The 22,421-nt window shown below is 41.0% G+C and overlaps 1 protein-coding gene across 4 annotated transcripts in view; it reads left to right on the top strand.

Moving 5' to 3' along the window:
* The window catches only part of MCTP2 (multiple C2 and transmembrane domain containing 2), a 117,659-nt gene that overhangs the window by 2,905 nt on the left and 92,333 nt on the right, over positions 1-22,421 (top strand). Inside the window, exons 2-5 of one of the 4 annotated variants that reach the window (XM_088063114.1) lie at positions 1,522-1,660; positions 12,633-13,211; positions 18,409-18,471; positions 19,591-19,699. In XM_088063114.1, the coding sequence (XP_087919240.1) occupies positions 12,696-13,211; positions 18,409-18,471; positions 19,591-19,699 (688 nt within the window). In that variant the 5' untranslated portion in view covers positions 1,522-1,660; positions 12,633-12,695. Of the gene's footprint in view, positions 1-1,521; positions 1,706-12,632; positions 13,212-18,182; positions 18,323-18,408; positions 18,472-19,590; positions 19,700-22,421 lie in introns of those variants that run through there. The other 3 variants (XM_088063113.1, XM_014251359.2, XM_088063115.1) reach the window with 3 other exon arrangements.

The following is a 22,421-nucleotide window of genomic DNA, read 5'->3' as shown; positions in this document are numbered from 1 at the left end:
TCGTGAGCTGCAAGGCACTGTGGATGTGCAATCTGTCTGTCTTGCCCTGAGGATGTCACCTCCTGAGTCAAATTTGACTTTTGGCACCCCTGTGGCCTCGTGCCTTGCTGTGCCAGGGTAAACACTTGCAGGACTATAATTGTATTTACAGTAGATCATCAAAAAGCTACTCTGGAGTGATATAAAGGAGGGTCTTGCTCTAATTTTTTTTAAAAAATATTTAGGGATTACAAATTTTTCTTAATCAAAACTTAAGTCCTTTAAAAAGCTACACAGCCAGAGGTAATTTTCAAACCCTTTAAACTATTCTTTCAACGTAGAAATTACTTGGTAAAATATTTGTAAAGAATGTAGAAAATAAGATGCTATTTACCTTTTCTTGAAACATTCCTAGATAGTTTTGAACTTAGGTTGTTTTGCACTACATTATATATTCAGACAAATCAATTATCTCGGGGGGGAAAAAAGCCTGTGCTGTTTGCCAGTTCAGATGTTTGAATGGTGTAACATTAACCAGGTTCCTTGAACGAACCTCTCTTTCAATTAAGCGAGATCATTAGAGAGGAGAATGCAGAAGTGGGAACAATCTGAGTGATGTGGAGTAAACAGAGAACAATTATTTATAATTTCACATAATTCAACATGTTAAAGAGGTAAGAATAAATGAGCAAGATTAAAAGATTTTTTTTTCCTAAGGTCCTCTCAATAAAAAAATTCTTCCATAGCTAAATTATGCTTCTGCTTCACACAAACATAATAGTTCCACATTTATCTGTGAGGCTCATTACTCCAATACCTTCCTGTTGTTAAAGATATAAAAGAGTTTTAAAAGTTGTTTGGCAAATTAAGAGAGCAAACGTATGCTGGGGCTGTTAATCACAAGGATGCAGATACAATTTGCAGCTGAAGCGGCTCCTAAATCACAGATTCCTGGAAACAAGGAGATTATTTTGCAGGCAGAATCACAGTATGATTTCGTGACCTTATAGTGTTCCCCTGAGCATCTGTTTTTGGCCACAGCTAGAGGCAGCTTATTGGGCTAAGTGGATATTTGGAGTGATGTGGTCCCCTTGCCTCCTGTGTGTGATGGAAATTTGGATGGATTTTCCTGGGATCACTGCTGTTTTGTCTGGAATAGTTTCAAGCAGGTGAACATTAGATGCGAGTTAAATTTTCACACTTGGGGGGAAAAAACTGAAGTAAATTGTGTGTTCGATGTTGTGTTTCTTTAAATTTTGATTAACTGACTTTTCGTAAATGTAATCTGTAAAGAACACAGATGGAGCTGACCTTTTGCAAGGCTGCACTACTGCTGCAAAGCTCCATTGTGAAATCATTGGATTATTGTGGGAAAATCTGGAGCATGTAATAATTTGAGTTTTTGATTTCTATTTTCTGAAATGCACACTGCTTTTCTAAGAAGAATTTTTGTAGTTTTCTTCACATAAGCAGCCTGCTGACCTTTAGGCCTTTTTTTAACCTTTGCTTCTGATTCTTTCACTGCCTCCTGTCAAACCCTAGGTCGGGACTGATGGGGACAAATTATGTCTGTGCTTTCCTACTGACTTCCACTGCTGCTTTTCTGAGGAAAACAGACCCCGGAGCTCAGAGTCTTCAAGCCTACCTGTGGAATTGAAGCTGGAACTTCCAGTCTGATCATGTAGGTGTCCAACCCCTCCTGCCACCAGAGAGGACCCTCATGTGGGTAGGTTGGATGCGCGCTGTGAGCACCTTTGGCCTTAAAGGAGAACCTCTTGGGAACAATTTCTGGTGGTCTTTAGTTCAAACTAATTAAGTTGCTTGCTTGCTGCTGGTGTTTTGGTCAGTGCATGGTGAGAGCTGGAACACAGTGACCCAGGGGGTGACTTTTCCTCCTGCCATGGTGAGTGCCTGTTTCTTATGTATTTACACAGATGCTCCTTCACTGGCTTGTTTTCACTTTCCCACAAAAACAACTTGCTAAAATGCAAGCTAAATACTAAGATAGCTTTTGAGGTCTTTGTTTGGTTTTGTTGGCCTTTGGGGATGGGGAAAAATAAAGGGAGATCTTATTCATATCCTTCCTTTCTGGGAAATACTTGTACCCTTGACAATTCTTCCTGTTGCCCACTCCTAGAACTATAGATGTAGTCTGTAGAGTAAATTTTACTGGAAACTTTAGGTTTGGGAGAATTTCATTGTTTTGGGAATTCTTGGAATTGTATAGCTTTGCTGCCTTAAGATCAGAGCCAATTTAGAAATAAAACAGTTCTGCTTTTGCGTAAGGCCATAAATTAAGACACAGAAGCAGCTGTGACTTTTTAGGATTCATGAGTGTACACTTTCATTCTCTCCTCCCAAACAGATAAGCCCTGCTCTAGAAGTTAAGTTTCTAGCCAGGACAGGGTATATAATCCATATTATTCTATAATCTTTTAATGGGGGTGAATGGAAATGAGGGAGCCATGCTAATTTATTTGAGCAGGCAATTGTCTGAGTTGCCATTGATGTGGAGGTGGTGATGATCAGGAGCTGTCAGCGAGGTTGGGGCAGTCTCTCTCTCAGCTCACTTTATCACGGTTGGGAAAGTTCTTTTTTTTAAAGTCTGGCTCATTTGGGTTTAAGTGAGGAGAGATTAAGAGCTCAGTTCTTTGAAATTTTATTGGATGCAGGTTCCCCTTGAAGTAAAACGTTATTGAACCTAATGGTTTTGACAATTTCAAATAAAAATATCCAAATGAATGAACATAACTCATCCCCTTGTCGCTGCTTCCCTGGGTTTGAAGAGGAGTGTTTTTTTGCAGTCTTCCCTCATGGGAAACATCTGCAGATCCAAATGGTAGATCATTAATACTCATTCAATAGCAGGCTTTGTTCCCAGTTTCTTCGACTTGGAAACAATTAACTGGAGAGTTTTGTTTTGTCTTGTTTTCCTTTTTGAATGCAAACATCTAATTCCAGTTATATATTCTAGTGGATTTTGTAGAAATTCTGCTTTTTGGGATTGCTCATAATTATTTTAGAATAAATGTTCCATACCCAAATTCAGATAGTGGGAATGGTGCCTTTGTGGTTGGGGTGAGATTTTAATTTATTTTATTGAATAGAGTGGCTGAAATTTGTTCAGCTCTGTAAAACTGTAAGATACAAATCTCATTACAAGCATTTGTGTTCAGTTCAGGAAGGCTTCTCGTTCCTCCCATTCACCAAATGCTTCATAGTAGCATTTAGCAAAAAATCTGTCTCGTCTTTAATAGTAAGCAAACGAAAGCTGATCAAACATTCACCTACTTGGGTGCAAAAATTGTTTGAACCAGAAAACCTGCAGATCTGTTTAGCTGACTGTGAGCAGTTTGTATTTCAAGACACTTGCCAGATTGGTGACTCCTGTTTGTATCTGCTAGATGGAGGAACTGAAATGTGAGTAGCTCTTAAATCCATTCAAACAAACATTGCTGCATCTTTAAAGGGTTTGTTGACACCTGCTGAAAAGTTCTGGATTTGAGCTTTATGTGATTTAAATCCATAAGCAAGCCAGGAAACTGCATAATTATGACAACTGAATTAAAATACCTTTTAGTCAGTATTCACCAGAACTAAACATCCATGATTAATAAACTCAGTGTTTTGTTGGTTAATTAAAGGCTAAGTAGTCATAATTTGTGCACTTAACATTTACTTGGAGAATATGTGAATGGGGCATGATAATGACAAGTGGTCAACTTGATCTAAACTATCCTGCCTGGAGCTATGTGTGCGTGAAAGAAGGATTAAAAACAAAAAAAAACCCACTGTGGTAGCAGTGTGCAAAGGAGTAGCCAGTGTGGTTGGGCAGCAAGAGCTGTAAATATGCTTAAGGGAATGTATTTAAAGTTTAGCAAACTACCCCACCCTGCCTATGGCAAGTTTGCCCCAGATGAATCAGGGAAAGTAGTTTTTGAAGGACTGCATAATGTATCTGCAGGTTTTTCACAGAGCAGGTTTGTCACATAGAATCATAAAAACACTGAAAGTGAATTTTAAATTGCTTCATCAGGTATCATCCTAGCTCAGCAATGGCAGTATTCTGTTTTTTGGAGCTTTTTTGATTGGACCACTTCCAGGAATCAGAATTAACAAAACCAGGCTTTGCTATAGTTGAGGTTCTCTGAACTTCTGCAAGTAAAATCCTGAGCAGGTCACTTATTACTCACCCCAGCAGATATTCCTATATTTTAACTTTTATCCCTTTTATTCAAGCTTAAAATAGTTACTGGAATAATAGTTTGTGATTTTCTTATGCCGCTGCTGCTACCTGTATTTAGGGACTCCACCTTTAGCAAACCAAAACCAGTGTTAAGACTTTGGAAGCCAAAGTGTAATTGCCACTGCACATGAGTTAAATTTACAAACTCTACCTGATCTTCTCAGTGGGAAGATAATGCTGTAACAGAAACTGGGGACAAGGTACAGATTTCTAGGGCCAGGAGGCTGAAAACTCAGATGGTGAATGGAAAGACAAACCTCAAAGCTGGCTCTTTCCTGTGAAAAATGACTGGCATTTAGAGACGTGTGCTGGCATACGCTCAGTCATAACAGTTGGGGAAAAAAAGGATGTTTAAAGGAGTTAAAGGAGTCTTTGGGTTTGTGCTGCTGTTTGTATGCTGAACACTTTGCTATCATGACTTCAGGGGAGCAATGTGACTGATTTTAGTTGTATGCACTGGCTTCTTCATATTTAAAGTACTAAATTATTGTCCAGGGAGAGACCCTGAAACACTTGACTTCACCAAGAGATTCCTAAGGGCTTTCTCTGTCTCTGGGTTTCCCAGTGTCCTTTCCAGCTTTCTCAGGGTGATGCACAATTTAATGTGCATTAATTAAATATCATCAGTTTAATGATGATATTTAAATGCTGTTATTTTCTGTAGGGAGACCTGTCACTCTTGCAGAAAATCAGGGTGACTACTGGTGCAATTCAGTGCTGTGCTACAACACCCCAAACTCTCTTTTCTTTAGGGTTCTTCAGCCTTCTGCCTTTGGGAATTAAAAAACTGCAAAAATACTTTTGTTCACTTTACCTACACCCAAGCTGTGTGGAGATGTTAAATGTGAGAGGACATTTAATCACACAGGTCAATACAGATTCAAAATAATCTCTTTCCCATGTGCCCAACCCTGCCTGTGAGCTCTGAGCCTGGCTTGTGCCATGTTACTGTTGGAAAGAGGAACACACTGTAGAAAGGAGAAAAAAAAATAAAAAAAAGGCAAACCAGCAGGTTTTTGTCCTGCTCAAGCTGTCATCAGGGCATTTTTAGGAATCAAAAGTGTTCTGTTAGGGTTATTTTGGTAAATTGTTAAATAAAGAATCACACAGAGCTTTTAATAGACCTTTCCTCTATAGTCACTGAATTTTGATAAGAAGTGTGACAGTAATAGTAGTTATTTAGGGAGAAATGCTGGCACATGGACAAGTAATTTGCATATAGTCACAAGCTTCTTTTATTGAAATATATGCTTTAAGTGCTAGTAAAAGGCACATGTTGATTTGGCCTCCAGTGGAAATGAGTCTCCTATTTCCTTCCTAGGTTTGTTTTCCCTGAGAGCTATGGAAAGGGAGGATCTATTTCTGTGCACCTCTTGTTACAAAAATAAACCTTTTGTTATGAGGGAGGTGAGCAGGGGCTGGAGGGGAGAGAGTGAGGAGGAAGGAGGCTGCAGGGCTGGATTCCCAACAGAGCTCCTCCAGCAAGGACCAGCATGTGTGTACCTGCCTCTGTCCTGGTTTTTGGGTTGTCCCCCATGTGAGCCCTGATAAACCTCAGTTACTCTAGAGCTCGTTTTATCTCATTCCTGCTCTGCTTGTACCTCCTTCCCCTTGCTGCTCATCAGCTTTCCCTCTCCCCTGCTCCTCGAGGTGCCCTGCTCCAGGTGCCAGAATTCCCAGGGAACTTCTGGTGGGATTTGGAACGAGACAAATTATAAACCAGACACAGTCAGTGGTGAAGAAGTGTCCCAATTGCTGGTGTGATCTCAGCAGGTGACACAGCACCTTCCAGGAGAGGGATCCAACTCCAGGATCTTTCTTGGAGTCTGCTTTGAGGCGCACATCATCACTGCAGGAAGCAGATCTTTGTGCACAGGTGTCCCTGGACAGGTCTGCTGCTCAGCAGGTGGTTTTTTGCACTGTAAAGATCAAATCTGATTGTCCCATTCTGGTGAAATCCCACCAATTTGACTGAAAATGTTGAAAGGTCCTTTTTGCTTGCACAGGTACAATTGCAAGCCACAATATTTTAAAGGAAGCTCAAAGAGTGGAAGGAACTTGTGAAATATATTTGTAAAAATACACCCAAACACTTCCTCCTTCATTTCCTCTATACATACTCATCATTTTTCTTCCGTTTTAGGATGGCAGAAGCAAAATGAAAGCAATGCTTTCATAAGCTGGAGGCAGGTGCAGGGTATTTTCTCAGTAACTTTCACTATCAAATGCTATTTTAAGATGCTTGTAGCAGCTGGTCGTTCTCTTACTTCTCATAGTTACTGTCTGCTCATAAATGTTGAGAAAAAAGCCCTCCAGATTGTGCAAAAGAGGCTCTAAGGAGTTAAAGTGCCCCTGTTCCTCTCTTGCTGCTAAGTGGAGGAGGATGTGTGCTTGTTTCATGTGTTTGTGAAAAATGAAACTCGTCATATTTGAGCCAATTAAAAATAAAAACCCCAAGCATGGGATCTAAAAGCCCAGAGCTTAAAAAACCATGAATCTGTGAAAAAACCCCAAACCCAACCCAAAACAACAAACACTAAACCTAAAATAGAAAATATTACTTTAGATGCCTGTATTATCTGCATGTGACAAACAGGCTTCTTTTAAGCTTTGTATTTACCCTGGGTGTTGTGATCTTCTGCAGAGACTGTAGATTTCTTTCACCCCACATCAGGAAAATAAAGCTGGTTTGTTTTGGTTATCTGGCTTCCATTGAAGCATGTAAAATTGTTTCTTGTGAAGCACTTGTTCTAATTTGGCTGACAGCAACAGGTCAAGTCTCTATTTTATTTTATATGTTTAAGTTTAGCATCCTGCTAGGCTCTGCAAATGAATGTGTTACAACAGAACAAGAGAACAGCAGGATCTGTATCCACAGACTGGTATCATTTGAAGCCCTACAGGGAGGCTTAAGCTCGATGGGAAGATTTGGAAGCTGCCCAAGCCATGACCCTGCTTTAGCAGCAAATCACCTGTGCAGTGAAGACTTTACCTGCACTCCATCAGTGCACTCCCTGTGATGCTTGTTAGTGCTAAAAATAATTCTAACACTGATTTCCCCAGGGTAATTAGCCTGTGCAGAATCAGATTGAGATCAGACTCTTTTTTTCTGGTGCCTTACCACATTCAAGAACAGGTGTTTCCATATGCTGCAGGGAGAAAAGGCTTTCTCGGATTCTCCACATTGTGCTGTTTGGAATTCAGTGTCCCTTGCTGCCTTCTGGGATCATACCCAGGGAGGAATGGCCTCAGGCCCACCCAGCTCAGCCTTCCCCTTTGGACTTGTTTTCCTTCTTCAGAGGAGGCACAAAGCTTGCTTGAAGGTGTTGATGACCCAAGGAACATCCTGCCCCTTTTCTTTATATAACTGGTACTGGGTTTGGAATGCTCCAGGGCAAACTGGTAATGCTGAGCAAAGGGTTACTTTATTTGGATGATATTTTCTTATCTCTGTGGCTGTTGGTGCTTAGCATAAAGCACTGCCAGATATAAGGTACTGAAATAAGCCATTGCAAAGAAGGAAGTGTTGGTTTCTTTAGAAAAAGTCCTTTCATTCCTAGTAATGGTTCGTATTTGGCTGTGTTTGAGCTACTAATGTTATTAAAACCTGGGGTACTTGGTATGTTCTGTTAGAGAAATAACCACCCAGCACATACAGTGGTTGTTCAGACAGCAAAGAGCTATTTCCCTGATATTTTCCTTTCTCTCCCAGAGAGGAATGGTTTCATTTATGGCTCCTAGAGCCAGAAGACTCAATTTATAGCAAAAAGGCAAAAGAAAAATATGAAAAACAGTCCTCAGTCCCTTACCCCCCTGCTCCCTTATCACCTTCTCGTCAGCCTTGTCTCTCAGTGCACTGAATTCAGAAATTATAAACCTAATGGAGGCTATAAACTCATATTAGAACTTTCCATAGCCAAATATTGTGTTGCATAACAGAAATGTAATTATCTTTTCTTGTAATTTGTACAATGTTTCATGCATTAGGTTTTAAGTTAGTGAATGTGCCTGACAGGCAGAGATTGGATCCTATTCCAGAACAGCCAGAACCAACAGAGGTTTTACTCTGGGGGGGTTCCATTAGTTCCTTCCAATTTGAACCTGTGTTAATATGAATTCAAGTGAGGAGCATCTTCCTAGCAGCTTCTGATGCATGTTTTAGTAATTTCTGCTGCCATGGATTTAAGTGTTTATTAGCATTTAGTTGTAACTGAAAACACACTGACTGAATTCAAGCTCAGAGGTGGCTGGCATGCACACTGAGCCAAAATTTTTACCTTAGATAAACAAATGAGTACAAGGATTAATAGATTTAATTAGTCTAGAGCTGTAATAGTGCTGGTGTGGTGCTGAAGTGTGTTTTTTGTCATCTTGGCTGACTTTGAGGATGATACTTTAAAAATATTAACCAGGAGAATCTTCAGTGTGCACTTCTGAGTGTGCATAGAATAGTTCTATAGTGAAGAAAGACAATTTCTTCCATAATTTCTAGTGTGTAAATCACTTTGGGTTTGTTCAGTTTATTTGCTTGGTTATATTGGGCACTTTTATAATGTTTTCAGAGTGTCTTGCAGTGTTTCTCCCTTGTGGCTTTGCTGGCTTCCTGTCAAGACAGTAAGAGAAGCAGAATTGCAGGATGATTTCTCTAGGCTTTCAATGGCATTTGAAATATCTCTTACAGCCACCTGGTAGAACATCCAAAAAATCATTTAGCTCTAAATATTGTATGAATTTAAGGGAGTGCATATGGAGTGTGTTACTGAAAGAAACCAAAGCACATTAAAAAAAAAATAAAAAATCTCAAGGACCATAATTAGAAGATACTTAAGGGAGGATAAAATGTTAGAAATATTTATTCAATCATAGTGAGCTGTGACCAACTTCTTTGTCACTAATCATTTCTCTCTTGTCCATATTGCCCCCAAAAGAGGAGGAGATGGCAAAATAAAAGGATATAATAAAAATGACAGGTGCAATCAAAAGCAGTCTCTCTGAAGGAAGAGATTAAAGTATATGAATTTTTCTGAGCATCTGAGATTTGGCAGCATATTAAAGAGAAAGCTGAAGGAGATAGACTGAAAACATTATTTTTTTCTTGTTACATAAGAACAAGGAGCCGTTCAATTAAATCAAAAACAACAGAGTTAAATTGATAACAGGAAGTGTGTCTCTTTGAATGTTTTCTGTTTGCAGATTTTTGCTGCAATGTGCCATTGAAAGGGGAAGAATAAAGAGGACAAGCTTAGACCAAGAATTTGGCAAAGTATGTTTTTCCCTGTGGTTGCTTAGGGAGTATTTGGCAATACAGTTGGCCATGAACTTCTGAGGCTGAGGAAGGAAGAGGGAAAACTTGTGGCCTGTACAGGATAAGGAACAACATGTTGCTACCAAGAACACACTTTCTACATGCAAGGGAGGATTTCTCTCTCTTCAAAATAAAGTATTGCTATTGATGGTGTTCTGCATGGAAGAGAAAAGCAGAGGAAATTGATGTAAGGAAGAAAGAGTTGTGTGTGAATATGGGCTGGCCTGGCAGGGGGTACCCCAGTAATCCTGGCACCACTGGGGAGGAGGGTGGTCCCCATTCCCAATCTTCCAGCGATCTCCCTAGGGAACATTTCTGATCATGGTGGTGATCTGTGTGTCTTCTGCTTGAACTAAAGAAGTGAAAAAGGGCCACTGGCAGGTGGCTGATGTCAAAGTGCATTTGCCCTTCAGACTGTATTTACGCTTTTCTCAGATGAGAACACATTGTGTATTTGTTGTTAATTGTGTATCGTAGCCATCATTTGGGTTAATTTATTTGTAAATACAATGCTTATATAAGAGAAGCTGTAGCTGCAGCAGGAATGTGTGTGTAAACGTTCAGGGGCAGAGTATGGTTAAACTTCCAGGCAATCCAGTGACCAGGGATGGGCTTATTTCTTCTGTGGCCTCAGTTCAGGCAACCTGCTGCTTGCTGTGCAACAAATATCACTGATGTATTGCTGCAGTGTAGGATTTGTGAGGTGGCAGCTCAGTGGAGCCATCCCTGCTGTCTTGACAGAACCCTTTTAAATTTTTTTTTAACTTCTTGATTCCACTGTATTTCTGCCGGACTTGAGGAGGACTCTGCCCACTCTGGGTTAAGTGCAGGTGGGTCTCAGAGGCACAGTGTGGTCCCTGCACCATCCTTTCTGAATGAGCATTTCTAATCAGCAACTGAGGCAGTGTAACTGGGAAAAAGAACATTTGACCTGGGGAAAGCAACTGGAAAAACCTACAGGAACAAGTCTGCTCCTTGGTAACAAAATCTCAAAGCAAACAAAATAAAAACAACTGCAGTGGGTCCTAGAAGTGAGAGGGGTGGAGAACAACAGGAAGGGAATAGGGAGCTGTAAGTGCCTTGGGAAGTGGATGTTGAGCTGGGCTCTGCCTTTATTTGCAACATCTTGGCTCCAGCAGGTTTCAGTACAAGTAGGCGAGCCATGCAGAGAGCACTAGCAGAAGATGAGTTGTTTAAATGACTCCCAACAGTGTGTTTCATAATGTTTTGTGCAAACGTGTTTATCCCAATAACTTCTGTTGCTGGCACGTGATGTAACGCTACCAGGGAGGACTGTGGCTGCCTTGTCAAGATTTTATGGAAAGAGGGAAGGGCCTAAATGAAAGCTCTCATCTGGTGTGAGCAAAGCCAGCCATGTCTGGGGTGTGCAGGGCATCCCTCCATCCCCAGTCAAACTGAGCTGGCATTTATGTCTTCTTTCCTCCCTCTGTAAATCTGCTGTGCTTCAGCCTGTGTTCAGTGAGAAACACAAAGGCATGGTGGGTCTTCCTATGTGAAATCTTCCTCTGTGAGGTTCAGAAAACTGTCTTAGTGGTAGCATAAAGACAAAAAATTCAGCTTGTCCATGTGGACTTTAATATTGTGGCTGTGTTAAGCTGATACAAATGCACTAACACACATTCCTGTTTGGGCAAAACCTGTTATTGCCTTGTGATTGCATGCAATGCCATTAAGCTTATTAATTCATTGTATTGAATATAATAATGCTGATATTATTTATTTCCAACATAAATGGGGGAGGGGAGGACTGTGCAGCTTTAGTTACACAATAAATGCAGTTAGAGAATTCTTTTGTAGTTTCCTGAACACTCTGTAAGTGTGGTGAGGTTAGTCATAAAGTTATTTAAATAAGTTATTAAGTAACTGGTTATACAGCCTCATTCAAATTAATGAATGCAAGAGTAGATTTCTTTGAAAGCAGGCAGTAATTTCTCTCTGTGAATTAATCTAACAGTTGTGTTTCTGTTGCCTGTCCTGGTGTTTTTCCTAGTAATCAGGAAAACAGTGGGACGTAATTTTTTATCGACTATGCAATAGTTAGAAGGTAAAGATGCTGTGAGTTTAGGAAGCAGTCCTCATGTAGTTAATGGGTGTATATTTCTGAGGACATGGGTATGTACTGTAACCTCTGGGTGTTTGACTGCAAAGGAGTAAATTTGCAGGTTTCACCAGCTTATTCCTTACTGAGTTTTGATGATGATTTGACCACCTCTTTTCACAGAATAAGGATGATTGCTCAGCTGTTAACCACGAAATAGTCTGTCTGTGAGGGTATTCCTGTGCACAGAGGTGTTCCTGTTCCCTTACCATGTACATACAGTGAATTATTCTATTTTAGCTCTTTTATTCCTGACCCTCCCAGCTGTGTAAATGCTCACAGTGAATCAACTCAAAAGTGAGTCCACCAGTAGGTTTTCAAAAGTGATGCACCCATCCATTTTTGTATTATTTTTCTCTCAATTGCCTACTTTACAATGAAAAATAATTCTGCAGTTTTCACTGACAGTGGGTTAATGTAAGGGAGTATTTTGGGGTCCTCATGCTCAATGTGCCCTCTTCAGCCTCAGCTGCTTAGTTTGTGGAGCTATTTTTCACATGTGCCACCCGGTAAGAATTCATGTAGCCTTGGAAATAGCCAACAAAGCCCTACGTGGCCTGGGAAAGTGGCAGCAGAAATGTCAGTGCCAGCTTTACCAGCATGTTTCGTGTGCTTGCATTATCACGATTTAACTCCCATCAGTAAGATTTGTACAGAAACACTTTCAAATTGGATAAATCTCAAGTTTTCACAAATCTGGGCTTGACAGAAGAAGAAATACAATGTCCCCTCTTAGCAATCATGAAGTAGTGGGCAGATATTGCATTTTTGTGTAGGAATAAATACTTGCTCTGGCTGTTTTCCTCCTAAATAATCAAACCTACCCACCAGATTGTAGTTGGAAGCACTTACTAATGTGACATGCTCTGTTTTAACTGTTCAGAGAAATGACTGAAAGTTTTAAGATGAGACAACATGAATCATAGTCTTGAGCGGCTGTTCACTTTTGTGATTGACTTGCCTCCTTCCTACGTTCCTTTTAGTCACCCTGGGAATCGCTGAAGCTGTTCTGTGCAGGAGGCATTGCTGAGATTCCCCTTGCAGCAATGGACTTGGATAAACAATCCGTGTGGGGATCCCTGAAACAGAAGACCCGGCCATTCCTGCAAAACCTGAGTGTGAGGAAGACGAAGAAGAGTTCTGGCAAAATGCTGGAGAGGAAGGGCCACTCCTTGGACCGCTGTCTCAGTGTGTCAGTGCCTGACATGCTGGAGGTGGAGACTCTCGTGGGAGAAGAAGAAACGACTTACTCAAGTGCTCAGGTGTTGTCGAGCTGCTCCCCCAAGAGCTTTTCTAGGTCTGTGGTGTCCCTGAAAAGCAGAAACGCTTCGGTGACGGCAGTGGGAGAGGACTGGCTGTGGGCGTCACAGCAGGGGACACGGACAGAGGTGACCGTCACCTCCCCAGACACGCAAGCTGTGGGCATTCACCTGATGTCCTCACGAGGAGCTGAGGCCATGGGAGGCCCCGTGTCCCAGGGGAAGAGGAGATCCAGCGAGGACCTCTTTGAGCTGCTGCAGAGCTCCCGCCTGAGCGCCGCGCTGAGCGCCGAGGGGACAGAGGTGGGTGCTCGCGCAGCCTTGGGGCTCCGTGGTCACCTCCTGTGGGCTCCTCATGCTTCTCCTTAATTTTCTGGGTTATAAAGGGATGGAGGATCCAACCAAGGCCAGGTTGGACAGCGCTCTGAGCAGCCTGGGATACTGGGAGGTGTCCCTGCCCATGGCAGGGGGCTGGAATGAGATGAACTTTAAGATCCTTTCCCACCTGAACCATTCTGTGAGGAGGGGGCTCTGTTCAAGGAATGAATGAGCAATACAAATAAGCCTAAACTTTACATGATATAGGCATAATGCAAGACTAATTCAGCTATCCTTCCTATCAGTCTGGGGCTGCAAATAACACTGCTCCAATTTTTTATTCTTTTATTATTTTTCAGTTGTTTGTAATGATACTTCAGATTTTTCAGATTTGTTGGAATTGCCTGCTCAAATCAAAAGTTGTTGCAGTTCTCTGAGCTCTGAAATGAGGTGCTGATACATTTGCTTGTTAGTTAACATAGTTACCAGGATTGTTATATAGCACAATCAATTTGCCACTCACTCACCCACTCAAGACACTGATGAAGGCAATAGGTGAAAGATGGCTGTGAGCAAGGTGAGCTCTGCATGTAGCATCGTTCTCAGGACTGTTTTTTGGGGTTTTGTGGTGATGATTTAAGGAGGTGAAGAACTAAAATGTTTTCTCTGCACTCCCTGTCTTGTCCCCCTTTCCTTTCCCCCTGCCTCTGTGGTCAGTATTTGTACATAATGTCTGGACATAATGTCCATGTTCAAGAGGACCAGAGACCAATACTGACATGAAATGAATTCCTGCCTGGCCTGAGCAAATCGGGAATCCTGAGGAGCTGTATGATAGCTTCATTATATAGACAGCAGGTGAAGATTGTGGCTGAAGGAAACACTTCAGGCAAAATTTGTTTCATTTGTATTTTGTGGAAGTATGTCTGCTCCTGTTGAGTTCTCTCTGGGAAGGTTTCATTTTGAACTTTCTGAGGCCTTTTTCTCATTGCCTGATTACCTGTTGCAGTTGTGGGAACTGCCTCTGTAGTAATCGAAGATGCAAAAATGGGAACCGAGCGTTTTTGTTTCAAGTCCTCCCTTGGGAATGGGGATTTCACAGGTTAATTGTTTTTTAACTGCACTGTTCAAAAGCATGATTAGCGCTGATGTGGGGAAAGTGGTCCTTTCTTTATAAACTGCTTGTTTTGCATCTCAAAAGCCGTGTATTCCTACCAAATGGGTGTTGGCTCCCAGTCTGTTGTGATGCAAAGTGTCAGACTGGTAGTTACTGAGCATCACTTGCTTTTAGTGTTGCTAAATCGTTCACAAATTGGTCTCATCTTGCTGGAGTGTTCATTATTTTGAGGGCTACTTAAAAAAGCGACTGAAATAGTACAGTGCTTTGTTTCTCTGCTCAAACGTTACTCAAAGTTGTAGCACTTCACTCGGTGTATAGTAAACATATGGACTTTCATTATTCTGGAAGTTTTTCCAGGTTGTTTTAATGACAGTAGCAGTTTTTTTCATGCTGTTGTACACCAGAAACCCGAATCTAAAATCTACCTCAGCACAACAAAGTTTGTATTAAGTCCTGCCTTGATTTTGGGTAAACTGAGTGTCCTAGGAGAATGAAGTACCTGTATAGTGATGAAATAGTTTAACCTCAAGTCAAGTTTCATCCAGATGCACAATTGGAGTCTGGCTTATTTTCTGCAGCATTTACATCTTTCCCTAAATGTGTATTTCTATATTTGCTAGTGTGTGTAAATAATTTCGTATTTATTTGTATGGCAGATCATCTCTCTCTCTGATCATGTTTCCTTACTGTAATCTGCCTCCAGTGCAATTTATAAAGATCTTTTCCCTCGAAAATAAAGGGAGAGTGAAGAAAAGGAAAGTAGAAATGAATAAGAAGTATTGAACAAATTTAATTATATTGAATCTGGTGAAAAACAAATTCAATATTGGAAGGTGTCCAATGCAGGGAGGTTGGAACTAAATGATCTTTAAGGTCCCTTCCAGCCTAAACCTCAATATTCTATGATTCTATGACAACTTCAATATTCAGCTTTGCTTGTACTTAACTGAACAGCTACCAGATTTGTGCTGTGTGTGCCTCGGAGCGGAATAGTTTGTTACAGAGGATTTTGGTCCCTGAATGCTGGCTGAGGCTGCTCTGAAGAGCAAAGAGCTCGCATTGTTCTTGTGCGAGCATCATTCCCTGCCCAGGGAGGTAAATCAGACCCCTGGAACAAAACAAACTAAAAAAAGCAGCAGAATGTAGGTTGAGCTTCTTTTCCCCCTGAATTGCTTGTCACATGCCACCTACTCATTTCCTGGTTGTCTTTGGCCATCCGATATCGTGAGATCCTCCCCGAGCCTCGTGGGTGAGATCAGTGTGTGCTGGTGGTTTTCACACTTGTCTGAACTCTCTGCACAGAGCTGTGGGTGCTCAGCACAGCCCATCTTCACCAAGGCTCTGCCCACAGGTAGCATTTTTCCATTTGTTGAGAGATTTCCTCTCTGTTCCCCATTGTACCCAGCTAGGCGAGCCTGAAGAAGAAGCAAGTGGAGTTGCGTTGAATCCCTGTGTGGTTTGTGTTGTAAAGAGTTCCTATAATGCCATTTTTTTTTTGCCACTGGATTTTGTCCATGGCCAGGTGTCATTGCTGAAGTGCTCTCTATCTCTAAAGATATCTCTTTGTCTCCTTGCCAACACTTGGCAGTGAGTCACTGGCAACTCAAAACCTTGTCCTGCTGCTGATGCACTCAGTGGTCTTGCATTTTGAATAATTCTTCTGCAGAAAACAAGGGGAGGAAGAGGTGGCAACACTTGTCAAGAGGAACTTGCAATTTATGTATATTCATACATCTATACTAGCTTGATTTGTTTTCATTCAGATACATTTGGGGCTGTGACCCCCCTGGGTGTGCCCACTTTTGTTTAAAGTTGACAAGTGTCACCATAGTTTAATAAAATCCAGGTTTCACGACCACATTTTCATCAAGACTTTTATCTATATTCAATGATCTCATTGCAGTTAGCTACCTAGAATAACAGTAGTTTATATTATGTGGAGCTAAAATTAAGAAAAAAAAGGTTTTCTAGTTAAAATTATAATTGTTTTCAGTATCTGAGGATATAATGCAAGTAAACAAAAAACAGAATAAAGACAAAATCATAATTTTGAGGGTAGCTTTTTTTTAAACAAATGATAGCAAGTTAGCCAAGACAGTACTTTAAAAATTATTATAATTTCAATGCAGTTATTTGATCCCGTGTTTGTGCCATGCAAAACAAGCTGTAAAGAGAAACCATTACCAGTGCCAATGATGGTGCCTGAAGGAGATTCCTGTGAAGCCAGAGACTCCAAGAAACACTAAATTTAATGCACATGAGTGAGATTTTATGCATGCTAGTCAGAAAATTCAAAGTTAGGGTTCCCCTAGCAGCTGTAACTCAGCTCCGTTGTGTGAGAAAATTCTTCTGTTGCTCTTTATGATGATAATTTTTCTACTTTTAATGTGTTTTTGCAAGGTGGCCAAGTTATGATTACTGTGGGAACCATAAAGTTAGATTTTGTCTGTCGTGCAAGGGAAATCTTACTTGCAATGCTGGATTACTGTACTTCCTGATATGTAATATATGTATTGCGGGAAGAGGAGGAGGAAAAGAATTGCACAAAGGGTATTTATGTTTATTTCAGCATGTCAATACAGCTAAGATTTATGTACTTTGGTGCAGGAGCTGTTTGACTTTTAAATGTTTCTGTAGTGCTGCACACAATGCTGCTCTCATCGAGAGGTTTGGACGTTACCGCACTGCACATGAGAACACTTTCACATGAGGATCGAATTCCACCTTGTGTGCTTTTCTGCAGGCTGAGATTGTCCTTAGCATAAATCTTTGTGTTTTGGATGGGCTGTGACTGCCCTGCATCAGACCAGAAGAGTTTCCCAGGCACGTAGGTGCTCTCCAGCTTAAATGATGGCCATGGGCTGTTGGAGCAGCCACAAGAGCATCAGAGGTGTCCTGGCTGATGAACCACTTCAGAGAACTCGTTGCTGGGCCACTGTAGCTTCAAGTTTTTGGATTAGGAAGAAATGTTTGACTTCCTCTCCTACAGATAAAAAGTCCTTTGGATCTTCCAGTTACTGCAGGAAGGTGGGGGAAGTACATGTTCCTTGTATTTTTTTTTTCTCTTTTGTCGTGGTTTAACCCACCAGGCAGCTAAATATGACACAGCTTCTCTATTACTCCTTGCTCAGTGGGAGCTATCATATGCAGGAGACAATTGGGGGTAGAAGGTAAAATTTGCAAGTTGAGATAAAGACAGGAAAGGACAGAAAAGGAAGAAGTAATTATTTTAATAATATTTTATGTATTATAATATAAGTATATTATAGCATAAAAGTCTAAATATTTAATTATATTAATTATATATTTGATATATATAAAATTAGTATTTTCATAAAAATTAACAACAGTTAAAATATTCAAAACAAGTGATGCCCAGTGCAATTGTTTATCACCTGCTGACTGATGCCCAGCCAGTTCCTCAGCAGAGGGACAGTGCTTGTCCAGCAACAACTAAAAACATCAGAGTGTTATCAACATTGTTCTCACCATAATCCAAAACAGAACACCATACCAGCTACTAGAAGGAAAATTAACTCATCCAAAAGAAGGCCACCTTTCCCTTCTACAATTTCTTTTTAACTTTTCCCCTGAGCATTTTTTTTAAACTCAAACCAAACAAAAAAACTCCACACAAACAAAAAAAAAACCACCAAACACTAAACCGAGTAAAAAAACTATTTAAAAAACCTTTAAGTGGAACTCGCTTTTCAGATGGTGAAGGAGAAGTTGTGGTCAAGTGAGAGCAGCCGCCTGCCAGACACAACAACCTTCAGACATCAGGAGAGTTTGTGATAAGGACCTTCAGCAACCAGTGCTGGGGAGGAGAAGAAGAAATTTATTCCTAGCTGGAAGCAGGCACTTATTTTTCCTGGACTAAACTCAAGAGACTAAGTGCAGTTAATGTAAAACAGGAAAAAGAAATATATATTTAAATTATCTATATGCATAAGGAAGAACATTTCATTCATAACGAGTATGTATGAGTAATTTCTTGACTGATGCTAGGAGCAATTTCTTTCCTGTATTGTTGTCTAATTCGTTGTATCTCTTGTTTTATAGTACCCGTGTGGAGAAATGGATTTTGACTCTTCCCTATCATCTCAAAATTTTGAAGACCAAGTGGTAAGTTCTGTTATTTTGAAGCTTGATCAGCAGCACAATTTATTTTAGCTTTAGATTCTTTGCTTCTTATAAATTTAAAAGCTCATCAGGTGAAAAAGCCATCTAGAGATTTGCCCAGTGTGGGTTTTGCTTTTTTTTTTTTTCCCTGAGAATTTTGTGTGTTTATGGGTGGTTTTGTATTTTTGCTGTTGTTTGGGTTTTTAGTAGTTCAAAGTGGTTGCTAATGTTGTGAACAGACCCATACATTCTGGATCTTTTACAGTTCTTTATAATATCTATGCTGTACTGGTAACTGATGAAAGCATCAGCATAAATACTCAAATAACAGTGTGAGAGCAAACTGGATTAAAGTAAATACAGTGAATAACACAGCTGTAGGCTTTGACAGACAGCAAAATCAGTTTCAGGGCAGTGTGAAAAGGCATTGGCAGTTCTGCCATGTTATTCTCATGTAAAACATGTTTGCCTCGTGGATGAACTTCTCTACCTTTGCCCTCTGATAACCTCTCAAGTGCTGTCCAGAGCTGTTTTCACCAAGTGTTCTGGCTGGAGGATGATGCTGAGGTGTGTAACCCTGGCAGCACCTTTGATGAGCAAAAATCCTCTGAGTTTGCTTCTGCTAAACCTCACAACCAGCACTGCCTGCCACTGGGCTTCTCTCTTTCGGAGCTGCACAAAGAAATGCTGTCTTCTCCTCTCAGTAGCTGTGCGAGATGTGTTCTTCCTCGTGAGGTTATCAGATGGATGCAAAGGATTCCATTATCCTTAGGGGTCTCTTCCAACTTGAGAGATGCTATGAATGCACAAGAAACAGCTCAGAAAAAAAAGTGCTGATAAGCTTTGAAAAGCCTGTGCATGCATTTGTGATTGTTTTATCACCACTCATTTTCAGGTAAAACCCTCTGTTGAACATACTTGATGCTGATACCTACTTACATAGTGAAGTGAAGCCTGGGAAAGAAGTAATTTTTTCTTTTCCCTCTTTTTTTTTTTTTCCTTTCCGTAAAGGATTGCCCTAAGGAAAGAACAGAACTTTGTCTCTGCAGCACGGGGAGCACACCTGCCTCATTTATGATCTGCTTCAAGGGGTGTGTGACTGATTCCTTTGTTCTCCTTTAGGCTCTGGAGGAAGCAAACGACTGCCTGAGCGACCTGCCCAGCCCCTTTGCCTACCTGCTGACCATCCACCTGAAGGAAGGCCGGAACCTGGTTATCAGGGATCGCTGTGGTGAGCCCTGCCTTTCCTCTGCCTTCCTTTGGAATTCACACAGCTCTCCTTTATCACTGACCTCAGTTTGGCAGCAAGCTGGCTGCTTATCTGCAGTGCAACAAGGCTTGTGTCTCTCCTCCAGGTCAGGGCACTCAGGGGTTGGGTTTATCCATCCTGGATACACAGGGGAGGGAGCTTGCTGCTCCTCCTGCCTGCCTGGGCAGCTGCAAAGCTCCTTCTTGGCTGCCCTTAGCACCTCTACCCATTCAGGAACTGCAAGAAATTCTGTTTGAGCTTAAAAAAAAAAAAACCCAAAGAATAATCAGAGGTTTATTAAATGATGGAGCTGTTCTTAGGAGTGTTTTTGGGGTTTTATTAACATCTGCAAAGATGTTAATAAAAGGGGGAAACCACAGGAGCAGGGCTATAAGCCAGCAATCCTCTCTAACCTGGGATTGTGACTGAACAGTGACAGCATGCTAAAAACCCAAACCCCACCCTGAGATGATGTATCAAATAAATTGTTAATTATTCTGGGAATTCTTGGGAAAAAAGTGTGAAAATGCCTGCCCTTAACCTGGCTTTTCTTCAGGCTGTTGAAAGGGAGTAAAAATGCTCATAAGCAGCCAGTCACTTGGTGTGGAGGGAGGAGCTGTCCTCCAGGGGCTCTGTGCAGGCTGTAGGACCCTGGGACAGCAGCTGTGTCAGGACCTTCCATCTGAACCTATCAGGGAGCTCTTCCATACATCCAGTCTTGATTTCATATCTTTTTCCTGCATGTAGGAACAGTTCTGGTAGTTTTGTCTTGCAAAAAGTCTGAGCAGCTTCTTTTGAGGTGAAGTTTATGAAGTTATCATGGGGTTTATCCATTTGGTTTTAAACAAAATAAGTTTGCACAGCCTAAAGGGGTATGAAGGTTTGTACCTGGAGGGACCTGTCTGATTTAGGCTCTCACATCAGGTGCTCCTTTGGATTTCTGTTATCTGGTACTTCACTTTTTCCATGCTGGGTTTTCATGGCTTCACAAAACAGTAACTTTTGGTTGAGTGAATGCTTGTTTTTCCTCCCAGTTTTTGGAAGGAGTGAAGCAATACTTAGATTAAGATCTTTCCTGGTTATAGAGAAGCCTGTATTTCCTAGCAGTGTAGCAGTTCATCAGCTTTTACTAGCAGGCTGCACAAGCCAGGACACATCCAACTGTTCCTATGAAAAAGATGCTAGAAAAGAGCAATTCCAGCAGAGTAGTATTTCTAGAGAAGACAGAGCATACTTTGCTCTAGGCTGTGTTTTGTTGTGTAAGAAAACAAATGCTTGTCTTAGTGAAGCATTGGACAGCATAGTGAAACAACATAAGGGGGAAGAATAATCCCTTTTGATGAGTCTTTGTTGCTTTATGGCAAATGACCTCTCATTTAGTAAACTGAGTATGTGAGGTGATGCTTCCTTCAATAAAACTGCTGCTTTTTATTGCACAGGCAGCAGGAGGGGAGAAAACAGTGACTTAATGATTATTCATCAGTCACCACCATGCTGCAGTGGTGGCTCCTTAAAAAAAGAAAAAGCACACTGTGGATGCCCATTGTTACAGGCCTCTGCTGCCACTCTGGTTATTGACATCTTTGTGTGATGCTGGGGCTTGACCTACAACCGCTGGGCTTTCTCAATGTGCGTTTGGAAGTGGGAGGTTGTCAGCTCTGCTCATCTCTTCAGTGTGTGAAAGCCTCAGAGATAACTTGTGGGCTGGGACTGTGTGACTTCTCTCCCCCCACACCCTGCTGTGCTGGGGTGTGTCAGTGTGCTCTGAATAATTTGAATTTAGCAAAATAGTTGGCATTGGCTGAGTGGAGAGTTTATGCCCCAGCATCTTTAGCCTAAATAAGGGTTGAAATAAGTCTTGTAATTTTCCTAAATTTTGATTTTCATTTATTATGCAATCTGTGATTTATTTGGAAAAAATCTCAAAGCACTAGTTTACATTTTTTGAGGGAGATTCTTTACTTAAAGATAAAGAAAATGGTATTTAAGTGCGGTGTCTTCTACACACCTTCTGCCTTCTTCTCTTGTTTGCACTTTTCCCCTTAATTTTATTTTGCATCAGTTTAAATAGCTCAGGCTTAGGGGCTGCAGTGCGGGTGGGTGATGCCCTCTCCTGGCAGCTGAGTAAAGTTTCTTGCACTCATGTTCATTCTGTTTCTGCCCCTGTTTTGTCCCAATGTAAGTATTTATCTGTGTGTACATATAAAAATAAATCTAAGGTGTGTGACCAAGAAGGAATATATCTGACATTGGAGACAGCTGTTGCTAAAAAAATCCTGGCACTATTCATCAAATTAATAGGTTTATCCCTGAATTTACTCATTATATGCTTAACAGTTATTAATTAGAAAATAATTATGCTTGGCCAAGTAAAGGTGAGCAGGAGTTCTGCTTAGAGCTGCAGGCTGTAAGACCACCACAACTTCACTTTTTTCCAACTTTCCCAGTATTTTTTCTGACTCTTTGCCTTGCTATGTCCGGCTCTTTCTAGGATATGTTCCCTTTGGTGGGATAAAAAGTCCTCCTTCACTTGACCAGATTTTTATTACATGTTTTTACCTCTTCATAGTATTAATCCTGTTAACATCTGCTCTTTCCTGGTTTTTTCTTCACTTTTTACTCCTTGCATTGCTTTTTATCTGTCTCTTGCATCTCTCCAGTCCCTGACTTTCTGCAGCTCCTCTCCTTGTACTGCCCCCTTTAG

This window comes from Pseudopodoces humilis, chromosome 16 (genome assembly GCF_049639895.1).
Source record: "Pseudopodoces humilis isolate 2021_Gansu_Grassland_sample_001 chromosome 16, ASM4963989v1, whole genome shotgun sequence".
In the NCBI taxonomy this organism is placed as follows: Eukaryota; Metazoa; Chordata; class Aves; order Passeriformes; family Paridae; genus Pseudopodoces; species Pseudopodoces humilis.
This window is presented reverse-complemented; position numbering and strand designations above follow the sequence as displayed.